Raw genomic sequence first — 24393 nt, 5'->3', positions numbered from 1 at the left:
TAAAGCGGAATGTAACATTAAAGAACACCAGCGAACAAAAAGACGCCTTAGGGGCTGGAGCTGGCTCAGCAGTTTAGAAGCACTCGCTGCCAAACCCGATGGCTGGAGTTTGATCCCTGTGGCCCTTATGGTAGGAGAGAACTAAGTCACGCAAGCTGCCTTCTGGCCTCCACATCACCGGACTGGCATGCAGACATGGTAAAAACGAAACAGCAGCTGCAAGACAATTGACACCACTTAGATCTGTCTCATGTCGACCACTGAATCTCGAGCAGTGTAATTCTGTGACTTCCAGCCTGCAGACTCTTGATAGACAGATATAAGGAGAGTTGACAAATAATTCTGAAGGGTCATGGTATCTCCTGGTCTAACCACACCAATAACTTCTCTATGACACTGTTTTAAAAAGCATATAATTTATTTTTTATTTTATGTGCACTGGTGTTCTACAGACATGCATGTCTGTGTGAGGGTGTCACAAGTCCTGGAACTGGAGTTAGACGGGTGTGAGTTGCTGTGCGGGTGCTGAGAGTTGGACCTGGGTCCTCTGCAAGAGCAGCCAGTGCAATGCTCTTCATCTTTGGGCCTTTCTCCAGTCCAAAACACACTATATTTAAGATACTGGTGATGAATTAAAATGTAACAATCCCAGAATTAAAAGTAATTATCTGCTGGTTTAGCTAGCAGAGGAGATTTGAACGGCACTCAAATTTCTTAAACAGAATGGAGAATCAATGTGTTGAAATGTGTAGAACTGCCAATTGAAAGAAAAAAGTGAATTAAATGGAATAGTTCTGGAGGGATGGAGGGCGGGCAGGCCCTTCACTTTGCCTGTATTCCTCTCATGCTCTGAGCACATGAGAAATAGACCCTGACTTTTTATTCCCATAGAGCCCATCTTTGTGCCTTCTTATGTGGCTGGAGGCATCCCTACAAACAATGACTAGCCTAGTCTTCTCCCTCCAGTTCAGAGCCGAGGCCTTAGAGAGGTCCTGCGTGGAAGGATTAGTGTGCACTCAGAAACTCGCAGGTCCAACGCCTTTCCTCTCCTCAAGTTTGTTCTTGCCTTCCTGGTGACTTTGTGCATTCCAGGAGAGACATTTTAGAGCTGTAAAAGCCAATGGCTCGGTAGACCAAGAGCCTGAGCAGAAATCAGGCCCAAGCCCCACCTTCCTCATTTAGCTATGCTATTTTCCTTAAAACGGCTTCATCTTTCTAGGATTCAGCAACTATAAAATGCAGGCAGAAGCAGTAGCTTCCTCCTAGATACTACCATGAAGATTAGACAAGGGGCAAGGATTTAAACCACTCAGGGAAAGGGGGGCTGCTTTCTAACACCCTCCTCCCCGCAAGGAGCAGCAAACAATTCATTTGTGGGACAAGGATGGACGGGCATGCGCATAGTTGCGTGTATGCGCACGCCGAAAATCACTATCACAAATACGTACTCCCCAGACTTTCTTTGTGTCATGAGGAACAAGGTTACAAGATTTCGTTTGCTGCCCTTGAATTTGTTATCCTTTGTGCCTCCCACCTCAGTGTGGAGTGAGATTTTGGTGGTAAACCATGACCAGGAGGGGTTGCACGTTTAAGATAGGTGTACTCTCATGGTTAAAGTACATTACTTTTAAATGCAAGTGACTAGTAGATGGGAATAGTTGCCACCTTCCATCCACCATATCCGACTCGGGCCCAGCACCCACCTGATATACCTACTTAGACTACTGCAGTCTGCTTAACTCCGGAGGCCTAATAGAGAAACTTACTTACACCTGAGGTCTAGGAAAGGCAAGGCAAGTGCCAAGAGTGACCCAGCAGAAGTTAGTCATCTCACTTTATAAACCTGGTAATCCTACTGATTCTATAGGAGGCAAAAGGGTTTAGGGAAAGAATCTATAAAGTTGGCACTCTAGCTGTGACTTCAACCAAAGCACTGAATCCACAAGTCTTCGAGTGTGGAAAAACACACACATACACTTTGACACTTTAAAAGCGCCGTTTCCAAACCGTGCACGGGGCCTCTGCTTGCCCATATCCCAGTTCCTGGGCTCTGCTCCCTATAACCCAGCCAGAATCCACTCACACCCATTGCTCTGGGACAGCCCCGGGGTCTCTGCCCTTCCAGCCTGTCCCCAACGTGCAGCTCCTGTGCCCGCCCAACGCCCGCCCGGTGTAACGCCCGACCTCAACGTCCAGCTCTGGACTTCCGGCTCCCAACGACCCACGCCCGAGACCGTCTTGGAAACCGAGCTCCGGAGCCCGGGCGCCCTGGACCGCCTGACCCAGAAAAAGAAGAAAGGGCGCTGGCCCGGACTGGTTTCTGAAGCTGACCACTCATGCTGGCGTTTGCCCTACCCCGCAGCTCCGAGGTCCAGGAGCTCCACCCGTGCTCACCTCGCCTCGGACGCTCAAAGCCGCCGCGTGGTGCGGGGCCCGCGCCTGCGCAGTTTACTCCCACGTGCGCGCAGCCCCACCCACGCGCCCAGTGCAGCCGAGCCTGCGGAGCTGCTCTGATTGATCACCCGCAGGTGCTTGGTGGTGGTGCAGGCTCACCCAGGAATTTCTAGCTTTACAGGAATTTCTAGCTTTCTCTAGAAAGGTGTCCCGGAGGCCGCGCTGAGAGTCACTGAGGTTGCTATTTTAACTAGGTGAGGGACTTTTGGTTTTCCAGCTTACTCTCCTGGGCCTGCCTCCTCTGGAAACTAAACACGCCAGACCCAGGCCCCCAAACAGTCACTTCTTGAATGTTAAGAAGCAATGCTCAGATTTATGTCTTTGTTCTTTTTACATTTTCACTTATTTTGTGCCATGGCACATATGTGGAAGTCAGGGCACAACTTTTGGGAAGTCGGTTCCTTTGTTTTGAGACTGTATCTCATTATGTAATCTCTAGCTGGCCTGTTACTTGGATGTAGACCCTGAGCACAGAGACCCACGTGCCTCTGTCACTTGCAATGTTGACCGGGTTGGCCGTGAACTCAGAGATAACCAACCACCTGTGGTTCTCTGGAATGCTGGGGTTTTAAAGGCATGGACTACTGTTATGTCTCAAACCCAGGACGAATGGTTGAGTGCCTATTTAATATATCAAATTGGACCTGGCTGATAGGTTCTCCCAGCATCCCTCAGTCCCTACCTGTTACAGGGTATGACTGGCATACCCCACCCCCAACCCCTAAACTTCTCCAGCCCAGGGTCTGGGCTGCTCTTCCCCCAGCTGCCTTTCCCTATATAATCTGGCCATGTTGGTTCTCCAGGCTTTTGTCTACCCTTTTCTCTCCTGGCTCTCCCTCTCCCCGGCTCCTCACAGAACCCAGGTCAGGGTCAGGTTCCCTCTGGACTCTCTTAGATGTCTCTGTCTCTGCTCTCCCTCATGTCTATAATAAACCTCCTACTACACCATACCTAGGAGCAGTCATGTCCTTCCTTTTTTAATTTCTTTTTCTCTCTTTTCCTTCAGCTATCATGCCGGTCATTATCTTTTCTTCATTTTTATTAATTTCTAGAATATAGAAAAAGAAGAGTTCTCATTGGTGAGGTTACAATCAGTTTCTCCTAAAACAAACATGTTTGAAACTGCTGTTATTAACGAAGCCCATGATTTGTTCGGATTCCTGCCCTGCTTCTATACATCTTTTTAGCCAGAATCTAACATCACATTTAGCTATCTTCCCATAGCCAAGGCAGTTTCTCCTGATTGACAGCTTCCAGGAGCACCGAGGAGGCTTTTGGAAGCATCCTCCTGGTCCTGGGGTTTGTCTGATGCACTTGATAGGAATGGAGTATGAGTTGTTTGGAAGACTACAGAGGCAAAGTCACACTTTTATTGTAGGATACTGTCTGATACATTTTATGAACATGATTCACAATAATGAATAACAGGCGTCATCATATGACTGACATTTATTACATTTCTGCCCCGTAAAGTTTCCCCCTTTCCACACAATGTGATAGAGGAGAAAGTCGTTATGCCCCACCTCTGAACAGAATATGTCCTACGCTATTTTACACACTTCTTGCTCCAAACTCGTAGCCACGCCTTGTAACTTTTCAGTCCAGGCTCTTTGGTGGAAAATAGAGATGTGGAGAGTAAGGGTGTGCGTTAGGCTGTTGGGATTCTTTTCAGTAGTCACCCATCACCCCCAGGACTGAATTCCAGGCCTTCCCCCATGCTAAGGCAAATATTGTAGCACCGACTTCTCCATGAAAAAAATAAATCTCCAATTTCATCGTGATATTTCTAAATCCAAATGTAGGATTGCTGTAACTTTAGCTTGTTCAAAACCGATTTTTAATGATGGCTCTTAAACACTTTAGCCTCCCTTGGAGCCCACCACCCACCAGAGTTAGTGGAAAAGAAAGGATATGGGGGTTGTGGGGGGAGAGTGGACCTGTTTAGAAAGGTTCTTTGGAGCAACTCCCATCTGTGTTGTCAGGAAATCATCAGTTCACTTCACAGTTCAAAGACAGCAGCAGCTCGATCCACGTGCAAACACTTCACAGACACACCAGCAGTTCAGTTCAGTGGAGTCAGGATAGCAAGCAGGAAATCAGCAGCGGTGGCACGACCTAGCAGAGACAGCCAGGCCCCAGCCTTTGCTTTAGCATCCTCTCCTGTGTCTGCTTCAGGGAAACATTCCTTCACTTAGCCTTTCATGCCTGTGTCCACTTTAACGGAACACTCCTTCATGTGTTTGCCCCAGCAGAACACCATCCAGCACGTTCCAAAGAACCCTTAGCGTTTCCACTTCAGATTGCAGCGTTTCCATCTCATCTCTTTGGTTTTACACCTGTATTTCTTCTCTCTTATGATTTAAAAAATTAGTTTCCCAGACATGCTTAATACATTTTCTTACCAGTTATAAGTTCTGAAGTACATTTCAGAAATAATGCTAATGTTACTTCTAACAATATGAACAGATAAACAACTCAGTGTGTCTTCCCTCCTTTTGGGATAACATACCTTACTAGGAATGTTTAAAGTCCAGCCATTCTTTTCAAAGTAAGAAAACCTATGTATGTCTGTATGAATGCATGCATGTATGTATATACGTATGCATTTAGGAAAAGGGTCTCCTGCAGGCTAAACCCTAAGTGGTTCCTACTTGCACCTCCCAAATGCCTGGATAACCATTGTAAGCCACTACTCCCGGCTCAACCCATAGTTAGGGTCTCATTTCTGTGAATTGACACTCTTCACACCAAGGCAACTCTTATAAAAGACAACATTTAATCAAGGCTGGTTTTACAGGTTCAGAGGTTTAGTCCATTATTATCACGCTGGGACGCACAGCAGTGTGCAGGGGGTTGAGGGTTAGGGTTAGAGACAAAGAGCAGAGAGCTCTACCTCTTGATTGGAAGGCAGCAAGGAGGAGACCGAATATGTCTCACACTGGGTGTAGCTCAAGCATTTATATGAGAGCTCAAAGCCTTCCTCCACAATGACATACCCTGTCCAACAAGGCTACACCTCCTAATAGTGCCACTTCCTATGGGCCAAGCATTCAAATACATGAGTCTATTCAAGTCACCACCGCACCTTAATTGTAAAACGTACTGTAATACATTACCATAATTTGAGGAGGGAGTTGTCATTTTCTGATTAAAAAAAGACAGAGGGTTAGTAATATACCACATTGAAGATTTTCCTCCTCAGCAATTATGAAAGTAATTTAACAGTAATATGCTTGGATTTACAAACTTGCCACTGAAGACGAGTCTTAACTATTTTCACTTACAACTGTCTACACGGCCCAGAACTTTAACACATCTTTTCTCCGGACAGAGGTGGTTTGCAAAACCTCCAGACTAAAACTGCTCACCTTCCCTACCTCCTCCAACTGGGCTTAGTCACTATAATATACAACCTGCGTGCAACCATGCAACCGGATGGGTTACGCAGCCCAGGCAGGCTTAGGTCCTCTGCGTGGAGCACACTAACAAGCTTACTAGTAAACAATGGCACTCGGTGCCACTTGGAGATCCCAGGTCAATTATTATTATGGAAACCCTGCAGAGCTCTCTCCCAGAGATGAAGCTCGCATGCCCAAGTCAGCTGCTCCTGCGGACTTGGCTCACCCACAGGCAGCGCAAAGTTTGCACCATCAGAACCGGGAAGCCACAATCTCTAGTTCTCTTTTATTACTTTATGCCACTGACTCATTAGATGACCGGCCAAAGGGTGAAGAAAAAAAGATGGCAACTTCCTTCCGATAGAAAGCACCGGCTTGGGACGGGAAAGGGAAAGAGTGGCCCAACCGGACAACAACAGCCTGCTACAGCCTCCTTGGGCTTAAGTGGAGGTGGCACGGAGATGCTGGGCGGGGCCTCTAGAAACCGCGAGGACTGGAGGCGGCGCCTCGAAAACCACGCCCGCCTCCAGGTGCTTAACGTCACGCGGTCCGCGCCGCGCTGATTGGCTCGTTCAGGGAGCCCCGCCCCCTCAGCTGTAGCCGCGCCGGCTTAGGCGTCGCCGCCATCTTTGTTGATGTGTCAGCTCCGCAGGGGTTTTGGGGGAAAACCTCCGCTGAGAGCCCGGGATCTGCAGTGGTCTCCGCGCGTGACTTCCTCACCCACTCCGCGTCGGCTACACGCCGCCATGGGTTCGTCGGCCCTGGAGCCGGAGCTCCATCGGCCTCGCTAGGGTGCGGCCCGGGGCTGGACGACGGACGGTGAGTGGCCGAGGGGCGTCCGGGACGGGCGCGCTCGGGGAGCGCTGGTCTGCGCGCGTGGACGTGACGGGGTGGTAGCCCCGGGCTGTACGCAACTCCGCGCGTGGACGTGACGGGGCTGGCGGGGCCCTCGGGGGGCTGTGCCCGGAGGCGCGGCCGCTCCCCCGCCGCACCAGCGCGGTATCTCCGGGGACGCGGTCCGCAGCGTTCGGCTTTTCCAAAGATCCCGATGTATTTTCATATATTTTCACCTTGGTAGGGAAACCATTTCAGATTTCTCTCTCCCCTTCTACCTATCCTCAAAGTAGCAATCCCAGGGAAACAGCGCGCGGGGAGAATGATGGCTCAGCTGCCAACAATTCGTAACTTGTTACAATATTCACATCTTGATTGTTATTTAGAGAGGAGACTCGGGTTTGTACGCAGAACACCTGGGTTAGAGTCAGAAAAGACTACAGTAAAAAAATATGACAGCGAACCAGAAAAGATGTCTCAGACCCAGTGTCACGCACGGTCCTTTGATGTCCCAGCCTTTTCCTTTCTTCTGAAGTGGTACACAGGGTGCTTGTCTGAGGAAAAGATGAAACAAATCAGTTATGACAGTGTTTCAAAGTGCACGTGTAGCCAGCCATCCCAAGGAAAATCGGTCTGTTAAGTGTTAGGTTTATTAGCGTGGATGTGGCCTTTGTGCACTTAATTGTGAAGGAGATTAAGGACCCAGAGACAAGTGATACTGAAACGGATGCGTCTTGTGTATCAAGTCCACCGTGTGCAGCTACTTTTTAGCTCTTCGTTAATTAATGGTTACACAAATGAAACAACAGTAATGATTGGCCTACTTCTTTTATGGTTCCTTTTTGGTCTTCCCATGTTCCCATGTGCAGATTTTGGGCAGGCCATAATCTTGTACTGTTGCACCAAGGCCTTCCTTCTCCTTTGTACAGGGTAATAGGTAAGTATGACTTTGGAAGGCTACCAGAAGACACAGGGACTGTGTTTAGTTTTTTTGAAGGCCTTTTCTAATTTAAAACAATAGAAACTTAAGGTGTTTGATTGAGAACAGGTTCCATGGAGTAAGGGTGACATTTCCCAGTCTGATTTTTTTTTTTTTTTCCAGACTGAAATCCTGAGTGGTAGAAGAAGGGGCACTCATAAACCTTTAGTTCCTTCACACAGGAACCAAAGACTTATTCTTTGATGCTGTGCAGTGCGGCAGCATGGCTGCTGCTGATTCCTTAGTGTGTTCAGTCCTGAAAGTGACTGTGATGAACAGAACACTCAGCCCAGCTCTCTGAGGAAGCTGTGATGGTTGGGAGCCCAGGCAGCCTCACTGAGAAAACTGTCTTTCCGTTTGACAGCATCTACCCTGGTTTACAAAAGTCATTCAACTCACTGTAAAGAAAGAATATTCAACTTCAAATTCTGCTTTGTTTGTTTGTTTGTTTTTAATAATAAAACTAAAATTTTTCTTTTATTTTTTTTGTCTTTAAATGACTAAGGTCAGGTTTTGATTTTTCTCATAAACATCACTTCATTTACAATAGTTTTATTTAGTATTTATTTTAAAAGCAGCAACAGGATAGATAATTTAGACCTACAAATGCTCCTGTAATCTTACACCATTTCAAACTTATTTGAACTTGCTTAATGGAGAGTTTGCATCCAAGAAGTAAACTATTAGGTAAAGGGGCAGTAGACACCAAGAGCAGAAGCAAACTCTAGGATACTGCCAACTGTCTTGAGCGTAGTGGAAGCAAACTCTAGGATAATGGTAACTGTCATGAGTGTATTTCTTAAAGCTTGAGCTGGTCATTCATTGTAGGCTTATGTAGTAAGTACTAAATAGGTGTTGTTTTTAATAAAACTTAAATCTTACCAAATTAACCAAATTCAGGCATAAGTACAACTCTTTTAGTAAATGTAGAAATTCTATTTAATTGAATTCATTTTTCTGATATTTGGTTTTCATATTTTTTTTAAAGATTTATTTTATATATATATCAGTAGACTGTCACTGTCTTCAGACACACCAGAAGAGGGCATCAGATCCCATTATAGATGGTTGTGAGCCACCATGTGGTTGCTGGGAACTGAACTCAGGATCTCTGCAAGAGCAGTCAGTGCTCTTAACCGCTGAGCCATCTCTCCAGCCCCATTTTCAGATTTTTTTGAAAGAACGGTTAAATAAAAGTACTTACGTTTTTCTCAGACTTTATTGCAGTTGATACATTCTGTACAAGTCGCTTCAAGGTAGAGTTCTGTATTAATGTTATGCCTCAATACTTTAAAAGCCATTTTAGAGTCTAAAGTACCCAAACCATGGTTGCCTGTTTCAGAGGTGAGAGTGTTACTGCTGCAAGATATCAGCTATCCAGTGTCTCACTGAAGATACAGTAGGGGAAACTCAAGAAGACAGGAGCAGCTGTGGGCTGTGTGCCGTCTGTGTGACCGTTAGAGAGCTGAGGCAACTTAGTACATTCAAACTGTAGTTGGGCTTGATGCTGACTCTGAAGTCTTCCTTCTTGGAGAACCAGTTCTAGAGATCTTTGAAACAACAGTCTTAGCTTTCTCCTCTTAAAGTAAGACTGGGTCTAGGCAAGCTTGCCTTCTGTGAAACCCCAGTCCCGGCTCTTTGCATCCGGGAAATGTGACTGACTAGTATTTCTTACACAGCTTCTCTTCTGTTTCTCTGCTTTGTTATTTTAGTTTAAAAGCTTAATCTAGCAAAGTGTGTCAGCATTTACTATTTAGGGATTATGAGGAGATACTGATTGGATGCTTTTTGATTTTTTACTTTTGACTTGAGATGACGGGCCAGAATTTTGCTAGAGCTGATAGGAAAGGAAAGGAAGTGACTTTAGTTATGCTACTTTCAAACCCCTTGGGAAATATGCAAAGACTGTCTTAAAGTATTTATATTTTCTTACAAAGGACAGGAAACCATTTTATTGACTTAAATAAGTGATCTCCCAAGCCTCGGTTGCATATGTCAATGCATACTAGAGAAGGGTGGGTCTACAGCTAGAATTATTGGGGGGCGGCGGAGTGGTGCAAAATCTAAAAATTATAAAAAATATTTGAACTAAGATTATTCAACTGGATTTAAAGCCAAGCCTTTATCCTGAAATGTTGGTTTGCTTTATACTGCTACAGTGGGAAGGATTCTGATCTGTGGTCTCAGCATTTCACAGCAGCAAAACAAAGATTTAACAGGCTCAGTATTAGTCAGACTGTACCTGAGGCCTGCACCTGAGGGTGCCTGTTTTATTTTGCACCATGTTCCAATGCCTACAACAGCGTCCATATGGAAAAGCTGCCCTGTGCATGTTTGGCAGGTGAACACTTGGGACTTTATTTTTGAGTTGGTTCCTCTGCATGATGCTCATTTGATGACTTGTTACCAATTATCTGTAGATTGAATTCAGTTTCTATTTATAGTTTTGTGAGCCAGCCTACGGTTTTGTTCTTATAGACTAATTATGGGAAACCAGAAATAGTACTGAAAGCTGTTAGTGTTTTCAGTTATGTAGTTTTGTGTGGAATAACTTTCTAGAAATCCGAGTGTGTTCATTAAAGAATGCAAGAGGCTCTGGGATAGTGCTTGGCATGGCGCCTTTTTGCTGGATGGCTGCAGCTGCTGCACTGCAGTCAGATCGCCCAGTTCCCACTGCCACAGGCCTGTACTGCTGTGTCAGCGACAGAAGGACTATGGGGACAGCGAGGGATTGGGAGGAATTTTGTGATTACAGGTGTTTTTCCTCAGAAGCAACAGTTATTACAAAGTCAGAATAGCAGTGCATGTCGTAATCAGTGAGCACACTTACTGTGTGTATCTGTGTGTGTCTCTGACTGAGGTTGGTCTGTACCAGCACTTGAGGCAGGCTTGCAGCTCTTCCCTACGTTTCCTGTTTCCTCCTTTTGTAGCTTACTGGTAGTAGGCTGTTTAATCTTCCATAATTTTCACGACAGCATTCCTTCTAAAAAAAACCCAAATTCTTGGACAGTATCCAAATTGCTGTACATGAGCGTCGCTAACTGGGGATGCCTGTAGGGAACTCGGCTGACGTTCCTGTCGCCTAGTTAGTGGTGGACAGATGAGCTTCTCATGAGGTCGATTGGTTTCTGTTTGCACAGTTCTTACATACTCCTTGGTGTTGCCTTGCTACATATGCAAGCACAGGTCCTCTGTAACATGTTTTCCTCTGGTCTCCTGTCAGTATTCACTGGGACATCAACAAACAAATGTGCAGTTGTAATGGTTCTCAGATGCCAGTTTGTATAATGACCCTTTTACAGGTCATGACTTACTGAGAGACACTGTGTAAGTTTCTTGTCTTTTAGATTTAGTCTTTAATTGATCAGACACACAAAACAAATTCTAAGCTTGGGTAAATAGCTTGTTTTGTTTGGATTTGTTACCTAGATGAAGCTCCTGTAGACTGTAAGACAGGTTTGTTGTTCTGCCCTGTCTGTACACTAGAAGTCTCCCTACAGCCTGCCCACTAAATGCTGTCCACCCCACATCATTTCAGAGAGCCAGTGGGTTCCTCTGTCTTTGTGAAGCACTGAGGAGTATTTGCAAAGACGGTAGTAAATGTTGTGCAGAGTGCATTTGCTAGGTTTATCTGTTTATTACTGTTCTTGTTTGATCTTACAGAAGTTTCAATTCTGAGTAAATTTTCTTGCAGTCATTTAAAAGGTGGCTGTCTCTTCAGAAGGGTCAAGAAAGGCCGTATCTTCTCCATGAGTGTAGGCAGTGTGTTCCACTGTACAGGTTGCTCTTGTGTTTGTAGTAGGGATGGTTTGAAGAAAGATAGGGCATTAAGTCCTCAAACGTAATCAGTCTCTGGGTAGACTGAAAGGAAAAACGGGGCAATCCATGGACAGTGTGCGCAGTGGGTGACTTGGTGGAGCAAGACATTGCAGTAGAGCAGCAGCACTTTCTGAATGTGGGCAGAGATCAGGTTTGGAAACTTATATAACTGCTTTACTCAGGAATCGTAGTGATTTCATTAAAAGAAAATAGGAAAAAAGGAGGGGGGGGGGCGGGCGGATCCTATTCTCCCTGAAGAAAACTTGAAACTCTTAGCCCCTAACTGCTTGATGTATCAGTGTCTGCCTAACCCTCCTCCCAAGAGAGACAGGCTTGTGTCTTTTCTCTGGCTGGCCTCTGTAGAGTGGAGACAGGCTTGTGTCTTTTCTCTGGCTAGCCTCTGTAGAGTGGAGACAGGCTTGTGCCTTTTCTCTGGCTAGCCTCTGTAGAGTGGAGACAGGCTTGTGTCTTTTCTCTGGCTAGCCTCTGTAGAGTGGAGACAGGATTTCATTACCTGAAACTTTAAAGAAGGGAGAGGCTGGTCTGGGTGCATGACTTGAGCTGGCTGTTTGATGACTGAAGAGGAGCTAAGTGTGGGACAGTAGTGTAGCTTCCTAGCCTGCACACTTGCTCTCTTACCGTGGAGGGGTCACTTCATGACAGCCAGGATACTACATACTTCATCACTTCTAAATCTGCTGATTTGTCACTTCCCTTAGCAAGCCTGTCTCACCCCCATGACTGTCACAAATAATCTGCCCTTCTGTTATCTACTTTGCCCTTTGATTTGAGATTATCGAAAGAGAATTGAATGAGATCAAGAAACTAAGTGTTCCAGGTGTGAGACGAGGCCTAGGCTGGGTTGAAGGGAGGGGATAGCATCAGAAAAGCAGGAGAACAATTGCTTAATAGATTAATAGATTCCGAAAGCAGCGGGAGCAAAGGGAGATGTTTGTTGACCAAGCACATGATGCTGTGCATGGGTACTCAGTTACAAGTACTAGCGGCAGGATTGAGGGTTAGCCAGCTTGAGTTTAAGACTTTGGAGAAAGCTCCAATAGGAGCACCTCTTCAGGTAGACTAATATAGCATGAAGAGGGGATAGACAATTCCATGTCTGTAACTCAGGGTGCAGGACTGGAAACTCTCATCTAGGCATCAGCTATGAGTTACTGCTTCAGTCAGCTCACTGGGTAACTGCTATGAAGGGAGAAAGAAATGAATGAGCCCTGGAGACCAAGGAAGCAGAATGAAAGGATGTGGGTTTTTGTTGACAAATCATGACACACAAATAAAACTCTTAAAGTTGTTGATCAAATGTCTTTTTACTTAACGGAATGCTGGGGAGTCACAATGCCTTTGTCGTCTGTTCTCTTCTGAAGGCACTCCTTATCTGCCAGCCAGCGCGTACTCGTCTGCTGTGAGTTCAGCCTCTGTTGGTACAACAGCAGCAGTTATGGTGTTTAAAGCCACTGCAGGTTTACACTTGTAAGATTTTAACTTTAGCAGTAGCGTAGTATATCTTACATTTACTGTGTATCATACCACATGTGGTACCTTTAAAGAGCTTCACTTTGAGTGAGCTGTATATTGTATATCATATCACAGGTTATATCTTTAAACAGAGTCACTTTGAGTGAGCTAGTTTGTAAGTTGCTCTGAGGCTAGTGTACCTGCCTGAGATTCATTTTTTTTTTATTCCAAGATTTTGGAATAAATTACTGAGATTTTCAAGTGTTCACTGCATTTATTTGTCTGGTCTAACGTCTTTACTATCAATACCAGCTTGCTTGCGAAACGTATACAGCACGGTGGTGGTCATTTGTGTCATTTGGAGGAGGTAGGTGATACATGATTAAGTGATTGGGAGCCTAGGTTCTAAAAGTCTGCAGTAATCGTTGTCTCCACAGGTGGTCCACAGGAACAGCATGCTTGACAGACAAGATGGCCTTTTCTTCCTTACACTTGACTCTTTTCCGCAGTCCTGGGATAACGTTCTTCAAGCACTAGCCTTACTTATTTTATGCAAGCTTTAGGTCAGCAAGAATTTGAGGGGTCACTGGGTGCTGGGACTCATACAGTAAAATCAAACGGTGTACAACAAGTCTTAGGATTTATTATAATTCACCCTTAGCAAAATCCCCTCCTGCTTAGTGCTGAGGGGTCTATGCAGCCAGTCATCTCTTCTTGTCTCAGTGTACTCTGATCATCGCCTTTCTTAAAGCTTGAAGTAAGCATGTGCTTTCCTGTTATAAAATGGACTCTTTTTTTTCCCATGTGTATACGTCAGAGCAGAATTCCTTATTAGAATTGCAGTTTAATCTCATCTCTGGTAACTCATCTGCCTGTCTGTGCACTGTTAAAGCATGGCCAAAGTCACAGGCAGTTTTTTCATTGAGACCACTAGGTTTTTTGTTGTGTTTTTCAAGACATCGTTTCTCTGTGCAGCTCTGACTGTCCTGGAACTCGCTCTGTAGGTCAAGCTGGCCTTGAACTTAGAGATCCACCTGCTTCTGCCTCCTGAGTATTGGCATCAAATGTGTACACCATGAACTACTGCCTGGCTGGATTTTTTTTTTTTTGTATTAAATTTTATTTTTCATTATGTGTATATGTGTGTCAGGGTTAGGGGATGTGCATATGAGACCAGTTCCAGAGGAGGCAAAAAGAGGGCGACAGATCCTCTGGAACTGAAAGTACAGGCAGTTGTGAACTGCCCACCACAGGTGCTGGGAGCTGAACTTGAGTCCTTCACAGGTGCTGGGAGCTGAACTTGAGTCCTTCGTAAGAGCAGTATGCACTCTTAACTGCTGTACCATCTCTCCAGCCTCTGGTGGAAGATTTTGTATTCTGTATGTCAGAGAAAAATTTGAAGTTGACTAATTTCCCATAAAGAAGAGAGAGGAGGAACCTTTGTAAATAATGTAATAGCTAGCGTCTTCTCACCTAGTCAAATGAAATGTTGCTCTTACTGACCTAGACAGGGTAGATTTGCACTGAAGAGAATGCTTATGCTTACTTAGAAACAAGCAGGGGAACGCCCCAGGCCCCTGTCAGGGGGAAGCTGCCCCTGGCACACACAGGTCAGTCCCCGCTCGGTCTGCACTGAAGCAGGTCCTGGTTCTAGGTTTCCTTCTTGGTGAGCTTTGTCATCACTCGCTGGTGTCCTGCTCTGAGACCGCTGCCTAATGCTTTAGCTGCTGTCCTTTTGCCCATCTCCTTAAAGGGCTTAAGTAGTGTGTGCCCACAGAAGGGGGCCATTCTCCTTCCTAACCTTCCCATGACATGCTCTGCCCCTTAACTAGAGAGGCCAGCTGGCCCATGACAGAAAAGAGGGGGTCACTACGGTGACCCCACTGGTTGTGTCCACTCTGGGTATCTCTCTTCTGTCTCTAGGGGAGGCCCTTATTAGAGGAATTATGAATGGGACACTTCATGGGCATGTCATGGTGTCTTAGTCTAATTTTTTAAATTTGATTTCTTAGATGTAAATGAAGATCAGGAGCAGATTTGAAGAAATGCAAAGTGAATTGGTGCCAGTCAGCATGTCAGAGACAGAACACATAGCCTCCATTTCTTCTGATGCAACTACTGAGAAAACATCGGAGTTGAGGGATGACTCGTGCATCTCAGTTTCTGGTGACGAAAGCAGCAGATTAGAAACAGGAGCTGAACTATTGTCATTGGACTCTGACAGAATTTTATGTCAGACTAATGAACACTGTAGTCAGATCGAAGTACAGGAGAGCCATATTCCAGACTGTGGCAGTGGTGAGAATTCTTGTGCTAACACAGACACATGCCCAGAAGATTCTGGACAAATAGATGACTTTCCTGGTGGAGACTTTACAGAACAAGTGTCAAAAACCAAGGAGCCAGAACAGACAGTAACACAGATACTGGCAGAGTTAAAGTCATCTGCACCCGCAGAAGCCGCTAATCCAAAGACGGCCTCAGCAAGCCTCTACGACACAGACTGCACCAGGAAACTCATTTCCGAGATGAAGACTGTTTCAGCCTCAGACGATTTGTTGGGAGAAATCGAATCTGAGCTCTTATCTGCTGAGTTTGCAGAGGGCCACCAAGTCCCAAATGGACTGAATAAAGGAGAACAGGCCTTAGCCCTGTTTGAGAAGTGTGTGCACAGCAGGTACTTGCAGCAGGAGCTCACTGTTAAACAGTAAGTCTGCTGCTACGGCCCCCCACCTCGAGGAGAGGACTCTGTCCGCCTTTGTTTCAGAATGCAGCCTTGCAGAGTTGGTCTACTTCCCCAAGTAACTGGGCAGCTTCCATTTGTGCTTGCTTACAGTAGTAAAGCAGCAGTGAAGAGTGTGTGTTCACTAGGGAGCGGTGTGTCAAAATCAATTCAAAGGGAAATGAAAAGTCACGAATTAAGTTCAGAAGCTTACAATTTAGAGAACGGGAGAATGTTTTGATAAGTTTGATTTCCTTCAGCCTGTTTCTAATAGGATTTATTCTGTATTTTTATTGTACATTTTATAGTAAAGTGATATATAAGTTTGGGCATACTGTTACAATCTGTTACAAAGAAAAATAATACATACTCTCTTTCACTAAACTACACACTTTTACACTACGCTGAGGATTACAGGGCACACAGACCACGCCCTGAGTGCTCTTTTATAGGTACTGGCTCTCCTTGCTTTGTTGTTTTCCATATTATTCTGTTAAAGCCACCAGATGGCCCCAAAGGTGCTCACTCATTGTGTTTTTCCCAGTGAACTTCAATCTGCTGGTATTCATTTTCTATTTTTTTTACATTAATTTTATCTTTCTTAAATTTAAATTTTCTAAAGAAAAAGGCTGTGTTATGATGTGAGGGTTTTGCACATGTGCAAGCCAGAGGAAACGTTCTGGAGACGTTCCTCCTGTCTGCCTTTGTGTGGGTTCTGGGGAATCACATGTCTGTGAAACGGCAGTGCCTTCTCACGAGCACCTCTGCTCACTTAGATCCAACTTGGAATCCTGTTAATACACTCTGTGCTTCCATGGCTCAGACATCTGTGCTCCCGGGCCTTCTAGGCTTGGGGTAACTTCTTCACTCCCCTGCAGTCTGGATCTACTCCCATCACCCCCCGCGCCCCCCCCAACACACACAGTGATTATTTCTGATGCCCTTTCCTACTTTCCTTAGATCCTGACAGCTTATACAGCACTTAAACATTTTAAGATACATACATTTAATAATCTCACTTACTATTAACCATGTGACTGGTGCACACGTTAACTCATGGAATGTGCACAGATAGACAACACGTCCTACCCTCACTCGTCCTTAGGTTTATGAGGTACCTGAGGCAGATTAAGAAACTTGTCCGGGTCAGATGGAAATATCTACAGAGCCAAGCTTCTGACTTGTTTTATCAGTTGTTACAGGAAATCATCTGGCTGCAAGTTGCTGGACGGAACTAAACAGTATTAGGCGTAAAAACAAACACGTTCTTTGTCCACCCAGCAGAGGGAGCAGCGGGCAGTAGAGTAGGGAGTGGCCCAGCAGCAGCCTGGAACTTGTGGAGTCTGAGTCCGTGCTCTCTCCTGTGAGAGACTCTGCTTGCCCAGTGTTACTTTTGTGGATAGTGAGGTGTCATATAAGTGTTACTGTAACCTGCATTGATCTTTTGCTTTACATATAATACTTTCAATTTCAAATAAATCAATTGTTGATTCAGGTAAGCAACTAGATGTTTTCTTAACTTTTATCTGCATTTAATTTTTTTATGAAATCACTAAGTTTCAGTTCCTTTATTGAAAATTTCATAAATGCATCCTTTTCCAGATGTTTGATTAAATTCCCATTTACTGAGTTTTTTTTTTGTTTGTTTTTTCCTGGGAAAATTGTATATATTGTCATTTGGAAATGATTCTACAATCAGGCTGGCTACTATGTTTATCCTCTCATATAGCTAGTTACCTGTGTGTTTCTTAAACCTTTAAGATACACTCTTGAAAATTTCCTGTTTAAAATACCGTTTCCTTCCTCCTCCTTCTGGGTCTGCGTCTTGCTGTATGCCCTGCTCTCCCATTTCTTCCCCTCCCTTTCCTTCATTCTTTCTCTCACCTCCTCTTCCTCTTTTTCATCCTCTTCTCCCTGTTTGGTGCTAGAGGACCTTAATGCTGGGTGTGTATTCTACTACACCCAGCCCTACCACCACTGTGTTGTACATTAAATCCCCAGGACTTGTCTGAACCTGGAACTTTGTACCCTGTGGATCTAAGCTCCTCTATCTACTTTCTGGATCCTGGAAAATACCACTCCACCCTTTTTATTCTGTTACCTCATGCATCAGTAGTATTGCTCAGTGACCCAGCTTGAACTCTAAAAGAACAGTAGTCTGTGTGGAATGTGTGCATGACTTCTAAGAATACCAAATAACAAAGAATACCAAAGAAACAAGTTAAGGATGTGGGTGTGCTCAGTGGGAGCCTAACAGGGCTAATTGACCAGAGACTTTTTGGTTTTTTTGTTTTTGTTTTTTTTTTTTTTTTTAATCTGGTGTATAAATCAACAGAGTGTGAGTACCTAGGCTGTGACAGAGCTGCCTGCTCTTGCCCTCCCTCTCGTCTGCTTGCTTCTCTTGTAGTGACAGACATAGAGACCGTTTACCTCAAGCACACTCAGTCACTCGATGGTGAGGACATGGTCTGAGAAGGTATCATCAGGGGTGGGGGCTCTCATCCAGATGTGGTATTTTAGAATAAAAAGACTACTCGAGAGGATTGATCAGTGGTGTCCATGTCTAATCTGTAGATAGATAATATTTCGTATCTTATTTCCCTTTTATATTTAGGTTAATTAAAGAAAATAAGAATCATCAGGAACTTATCTTAAACATTTGTTCAGAAAAAGACAGTTTAAGAGAAGAACTGAGAAAAAGGACAGAAACAGAGAAGCAGCATATGAACACAATAAAGCAGGTAAAAACCAGGTCTGCCACGGCCCGGCTTACAGTTAGAAACTCCTGAAACAAACAAACAAAAAACGTTTCAAATGCAGGAATTGCTTTCTAAACTATGTTATATCAATTATGATAAGTTTAACTGTTCCAAATATAGCACATTTTCTGCCCAAATAACGAAAAGGCTTGATTTAAGTTTTTACCAATTAAAGGAAGAAGTAGTTAACAGTAGTAACCTCGAGGCTTCTGTCTGGCTTTGGGACACTTTGGCACTTGTGGTTTTAGCAGGCTGCATTCCCATGATGTGGTGAAGTCTACTCTGAAGGTCATGTCAGACCCTCTCTCTTTAATGGCTCTTTTCTGCATGGATGCACAAGTAAGGGCTTAGGTTAGTAACAAAGCAAAAACTGCTCTTGGTTTTTTGAGCTGCTTTCCTTCTGTGGACAGGGAGTGAGTGTCCTGTCGTTCGCCGGCATAACTCAGCACTGGTGTGTCCTGAGAGATGTACCTTGGGCCTTTCCTCCTCTGTGTGGGCATCATAAGATGCACTTCAACTGCAAGTGCTGTGAGACAGTGGGGGACGCGGTCTTGGAGTAGAACTACAGTCCATCTAGAAAGCTGCTAATGAACGCATGCGGTGTCAGACAGCTCTAGAGTCTAACAAGTTAAACCAAGTTCTCATTTCCGTGTGTTTTGATACGTTATTTACTGCACTTTTACATATTTGGAAAAAGACGGAGTTGTCGTATGCGGTAGTTAACTGGTTTTTATTAAACAGGTAAATAGGCCCAGGTGTAAGCCGGACCTGTGAGGGCTCGAGGAAACAGTCTGTAGGCTTACATCCTTCATTTGCACTGTGTTGTGTGTTAACTAAGGTATCATTGCTCTTACTTGGTGCAGCTATAAAATATAACCTGGAAATCATTCTTTTTACAGTTAGAATTAAGAATAGAGGAACTGAATAAAGAAATTAAAGCTTCCAAAGATCAGCTAGTCGCACAGGATGTCACAGCTAAAAATGCAATTCAGCAAATCCATAAAGAGATGGCCCAGCGGATGGACCAGGTATTTCCTGCCACTATTAATTTGATCATTTGGTGTTTCATGTTTATTGGACTGTACCACTTGGGTGATGACATCGCTGGAGTTTACATAAAAGCTTTTCAAGGAAACTAAGGGCTGGAAGGATGACTCAGCTGTGAAGGCGCTCCCTGGTGTCCCCGAAGTCCAGTTGGCTTTCTAGCATCCAGCCACAAGACCCCCAACCACCTGTCACTCCAGTGCCAGGGCTCTGACGCCCTCTTGTGGCTTAAGAGTATTCATATGCATGTGGTCCAGCAGACAAGCACAAAAACATAAATAAAAAAGACATCTCAAACAGTAGCAAGATGGCAATACGTAAGTTTAAGTACATCCTAATTGTAAAAAAAAAAACAAAACAAAACAAAAAATAATTTAAGGAACATATGGGAAATATATTCATCTTTTCACCTGTGTCTCCAGTTTTTTTTTATATCTTTCCTTGTTCCATAGCTGACATTTTGTTACATATATGTATACTAGTAACACATGAATGTGTACATGAGTTTTTACTAGCCCCGTTTGTGTTGTTATAACAAAATACTTGAGTATCTAGACTCAAAAAAAGAAGCATTATTTATGTGATAGTTCTAGGAGTTCAAGAGTAGGACTGTCTCCCAGAGAGGAAGTGCTTGTGTTAGCTGAGCTCCAGTGACCCAGAAGCCAGGCTTCAGGCTTCTAAGCTTCTGCCTACCGATTCTGACGGCTGACTCCTGCAAGTGTGAGGTCAAAGGAGCTTGTTAAGGTGAACCATGATCCTCTCTCTTCCTGGGGCCCAGAATGGTGCAGAAGTCGGCAAGAAAGCAGATGTGGAGAAGAAGGGACATGTATTTAAATAGAAAGCACAGCAACCAAAGTAAGGAATAAGGAAGGACTGGAAACACAGCGCAAAATAGATCCTAACACCACGGGGAATAGTATGCATTTGTGGATGCTTTCATTTGAAAATACACTATTATTAATGCTTGGTAATCTTTTCTTTCCAAGGCCAATAAGAAATGTGAAGAGGCCCGTCAGGAAAAGGAGGCAATGGTAATGAAGTATGTGAGAGGCGAGAAGGAGGCTCTAGACCTGCGAAAGGAAAAAGAAACCCTTGAGAGGAAACTTAGAGATGCAAGTAAGGAATTGGAGAAAAACACTAACAAAATTAAGCAGCTGTCTCAGGAGAAAGGGCGGCTGCAGCAACTCTATGAATCGAAGGTATAACTTGTGCCTAATTTGAGGGTCATGCCTCTGCTTTCCTTAGTCCACAGTGGTGTAGAACTGAAGCACTCAGACAGGCGTGCTCTCACTAGCTTACTCACCTGTGTCTGGGCTTGTCATTCCTGCTGCTAGAAAGGTTTGCTGGGGGAAAGGCAGAATATTGGCAAGTGTTATTAGTTTCTTAATTTTCTTAATTCATAATTTCTTAATCATTTTTAAACTTTCTTTTAGAGTTTATTGGAAAAATTAGTTTGTGTCTCTAAAAATTATGTTTTGCTAAGATATGTCCATATTGGTGTCAGTTGTGAATAGCTTTAAATCAGAAGTATAGTTTGTCTAGACTCTATTTTGGTTTTTTATTTAATACATTTTCCCCCTGCAGTGTGAGAGTGGATGTAGGGCTGTATACCTGTGGGGCAGTGTCTCTGCTCTAGGCCTGGCCAGAGTCTCAGTGTAGCACGGTTCACCAGAGAGCACAATTGATATTTTTCTTATTGAAAACCTATTTATTCTAGAGCTGTCCTAGAAGGTTGAGTAACTGAAGCGGGAGCTATTCAGAGCACTTGCTGTTATCTCTGTTTAGAAATGCTGTTACTGTCCTCAGAAATTGTAGCAGAACCAGTTGAGTCACCTTACTGCCATCAGTCATGAAGAGTCCGAGTGTGTTTGTCTTATACTGTACCCACGGGCTAATCTAGGCAGTAATTATCCTCATGCCTATGGATTTGATTTAGGGCTTTATTACTCTCTCACTATTTGAGCCTTAAATCAACTTTATGGCCTGTGGGCGATAGTATCAATTACCCTGGAATCACTGTGTTACTGCACAAGGGGATATACAAGATGCACACTTGATTGTTTAAGTGAAAAGATGACAATGTCTTTTTAGGAAGGTGAAACAACTAGACTCATCAGAGAAATAGAGAAATTAAAGGAGGAGATGAATTCTCAAGTCATTAAAGTAAAGTGGGCGCAAAACAAGTTAAAAGCTGAAATGGACTCACACAAGGTGAGTGCGGCCATGCTGTGGGTAGTGGTGAGTACTAAGAGCAAGTCGGCTGGCAGCCTGTGCAGGACTCCTGCAGCTTAGTTTGCGTCATCATAGAAAAACTGTTGGTGTGGCTTAAAATGTTCCATTTTATAATTCATAGTTTATTGTTTTAATACTCAAAAGTTGGAGGGAAGGGAAAATACTTAATATGTGTTATTAGAATTAAAGTGAAAAAAAATTAAAGTGTCAACTATGTTGATTCCCATAACTAAAAATTAATTGTTTGTATTTAAATATTAATACAAATAGCTTATCTATTTTTATAAAATTGCTACTATGCTAGCAAAAATTGTGTATATGCATGATACACATGTGTTAGACACTGAACCAGGGTTCTCATTCACACAAGGCAATTACCCTATAATTACCTACTGAACTACTTGCTGCAGATACCATCCTATCTAAAAATTAATAGAATGGGGGCTGGAGAGATGGCTCAGCGGTTAAGAGCACTGACTGCTCTTCCAGAGGTCCAGAGTTTAATTCCCAGCAACCACATGGTGGCTCACAACCATCTGTAATGGGATCTGATGCCCTCTTCTGATGTGTCTGAAGACAGTTACAGTGTATTCATGTAAATAAAAGAAATCTTTTTTTAAAAATTAATATAATGAAATGGATTTACAAAGTCCAAGGCTGGAGAGATGGCTCAGCCATTAAAGGCTGTGGTCTCACAACCAAAAATTCTGAAGTTGATAACTGATGGCATAATTTAAACCCAGGTAGAGCTGGGTTTTTGGAGAAATAAAAGTCAGCAGATGAGAGAATGGATGGTTAAAATCAACTCTGAATGTGCCCTAAACAGAAGGTGGTGCTGTGGTACAGTGTGTCTGTCACCTTCCAGGCTTCCGAAAAGAGGCTTAATGATGCAGGGCGAAACGTAGTGTGACACACTGCCTTCCTAAGGTTGATTACAAGTCGGTTATGTTGTTGTACATTGTCTCTGGATGTTTGTATGCTGGGATCAGGAAACTGTAGGTAGTCTGTGTTGAGAGTGGTCAAAGGTAGGTTAGCAGCATGGTGTGCTCCCGTCACTCAAGATCCATCACTGGGTGAGAAAACAACAAAGAACTACCAGAAAGCACTGGGGCGTCCCAGCTCAGCTGTTCAGAATTCTCTATGCTCTGAGGTACACAGTGCAGAATTAAAAATTGAAATGCATGAAGGATAATTTCTAACTGCCTGAGTTGCTTTAACTTCGGAGCAGAGTGCTCAGTCATCTCTGCTGTCTGTGGCTCTCTTTTTCTCTGTCTCACTTCCAACACAGCCTCTGTGATGAGGGTGGTTTGTGCTGCATGTGTTGTTCTGCTTGGTTGCCTGAAGCCAGGACCTGTGCTTCCTGCAGCCTGTGGCTTCTGTTAGTGCCACCTGCAGTCTGCCGCCCACATGGCTTGTCAGGTCCCTAGCTGGGATCTAGAGCTGACCCAATGGCAGTGTTGCCATTTTAGCTCACTTAATAAGCTGCCATCTGTCTGGTCCAGAACTAGACTCAGTTGATAGGCAGAGCTAGTCTTATCCTTCCACCTTAGACTAGCACTCCCACCCCAAAATACAGAAATTGAAAATAAAACAAAATGATAGCGGGGCAGTGGTGGCACACGCCTTTAATCCCAGCCCTCGGGAGGCAGAGGCAGGCGGATTTCTGAGTTCGAGCCCCGCCTGGTCTACAGAGTGAGTTCCAGGACAGCCAGGTCTACACAGAGAAACCCTGTCTCTAAAAACCAAAAAACAAAACAACAACAACAAAAACCAAAATCATATGTATACACAAAGGGAAAAAGAAAAACCAATAAAAATATGTGAAGGTTTTCAGACTTGAGACAAAAGCCAGCGTAGGATAGTGATCTCTGAGTGAAGTGAAACAGAGGAGGTTAATGCTGGGTTCTGGCTGAGGTGCCAGGAGAGGAAATGACACTAAGCCCTGCAGTTTTCCCGGGTTGAGAATGTAGAGTTCAAAGTATGGAGAAGAGGAGGAGGGCAGTGTTCCAGAAGTGTAAAAGGAATAAGGGCAGCTCTGGAGCTCACACAGGACTGACTGGGGAGTCACTGTGAACACCAGCCAGAGGTCAAGGGACCCTCAAAGAGCATGGCTTTGGGGGGCCTCAGCAGAATACTGCTGTGGTGTGGAGGCCTCGTACACGGCTTTAAAAGCAAGCTGATTTCAAGTGAATTATGTGCTAAGATGAATTATATAAATATTTAAATGATTATAAAAACTTTGCTTAAGCATACATTTCACTGTGTTTGGCATCTAATGAAAATTTATCAGCAGGCAAAGAAGTAGGAGAATGCAGACTGTAGAACAAAGGAGTGACTCCGAGTATAGGATCTCTAAATGACATAAAGGCAAGTTTGCCTCAGAGGAGACATGGATGGGATTTAAAATTAATATGAAAGGGAATTGTGCAGAATTAACGGAAGACAAGAGCATGGATTAAACGGTGGTCCATAGGCTGGAACCATGGCTCAGTTGATGAGAGCTGAGAGTACGTGAAGCCCTGGATTCCATTCTCATATGACCCCAGCACGTAGTGTTCAAGGTTACCTGAGCTATGTAGCAAGTTCGAGGCCAGCCTAGGCTGCATGAAACTCTTTCTCAAAACAAACAAACAAACAAGAAATGAGCAGTAACAAACTTCATTCAGGTGATTCCCAAAT

At 44.1% G+C, this 24393-nt stretch overlaps 2 protein-coding genes across 11 annotated transcripts in view; one reads left to right on the top strand and one right to left on the bottom strand.

The window, feature by feature from the left end:
- Tdrd1 (tudor domain containing 1) overlaps nucleotides 1-2488 on the bottom strand; it is a 43842-nt gene extending 41354 nt beyond the window's left edge. For 2 of the 9 annotated variants that reach the window (XM_006527473.1, XM_006527478.1), the window contains exon 1: nucleotides 2395-2488. The gene's annotated coding sequence lies outside the window, so the exon portion shown is untranslated. The other 7 variants (XM_006527474.1, NM_031387.3, NM_001002238.2 and 4 more) reach the window with 6 other exon arrangements.
- A 3971-nt stretch (nucleotides 2489-6459) lies between these two features.
- The window catches only part of Ccdc186 (coiled-coil domain containing 186), a 34715-nt gene continuing 16781 nt past the window's right edge, over nucleotides 6460-24393 (top strand). Inside the window, exons 1-6 of one of the 2 annotated variants that reach the window (NM_170757.2) lie at nucleotides 6460-6671; nucleotides 14970-15664; nucleotides 18294-18420; nucleotides 19338-19466; nucleotides 20469-20681; nucleotides 21574-21693. In NM_170757.2, coding sequence (NP_739563.1) covers nucleotides 14976-15664; nucleotides 18294-18420; nucleotides 19338-19466; nucleotides 20469-20681; nucleotides 21574-21693 — 1278 coding nt within the window. In that variant the 5' untranslated portion in view covers nucleotides 6460-6671; nucleotides 14970-14975. Of the gene's footprint in view, nucleotides 6672-14969; nucleotides 15665-18293; nucleotides 18421-19337; nucleotides 19467-20468; nucleotides 20682-21573; nucleotides 21694-24393 lie in introns of those variants that run through there. The other variant, XM_006526852.1, reaches the window with a different exon arrangement.

The sequence above is a fragment of the Mus musculus genome, chromosome 19 (genome assembly GCF_000001635.26).
Source record: "Mus musculus strain C57BL/6J chromosome 19, GRCm38.p6 C57BL/6J".
Taxonomy (NCBI): domain Eukaryota; kingdom Metazoa; phylum Chordata; class Mammalia; order Rodentia; family Muridae; genus Mus; species Mus musculus.
Note: the sequence above shows the minus strand (reverse complement) of the source record. Positions and strands in the feature narration are given on the sequence as shown.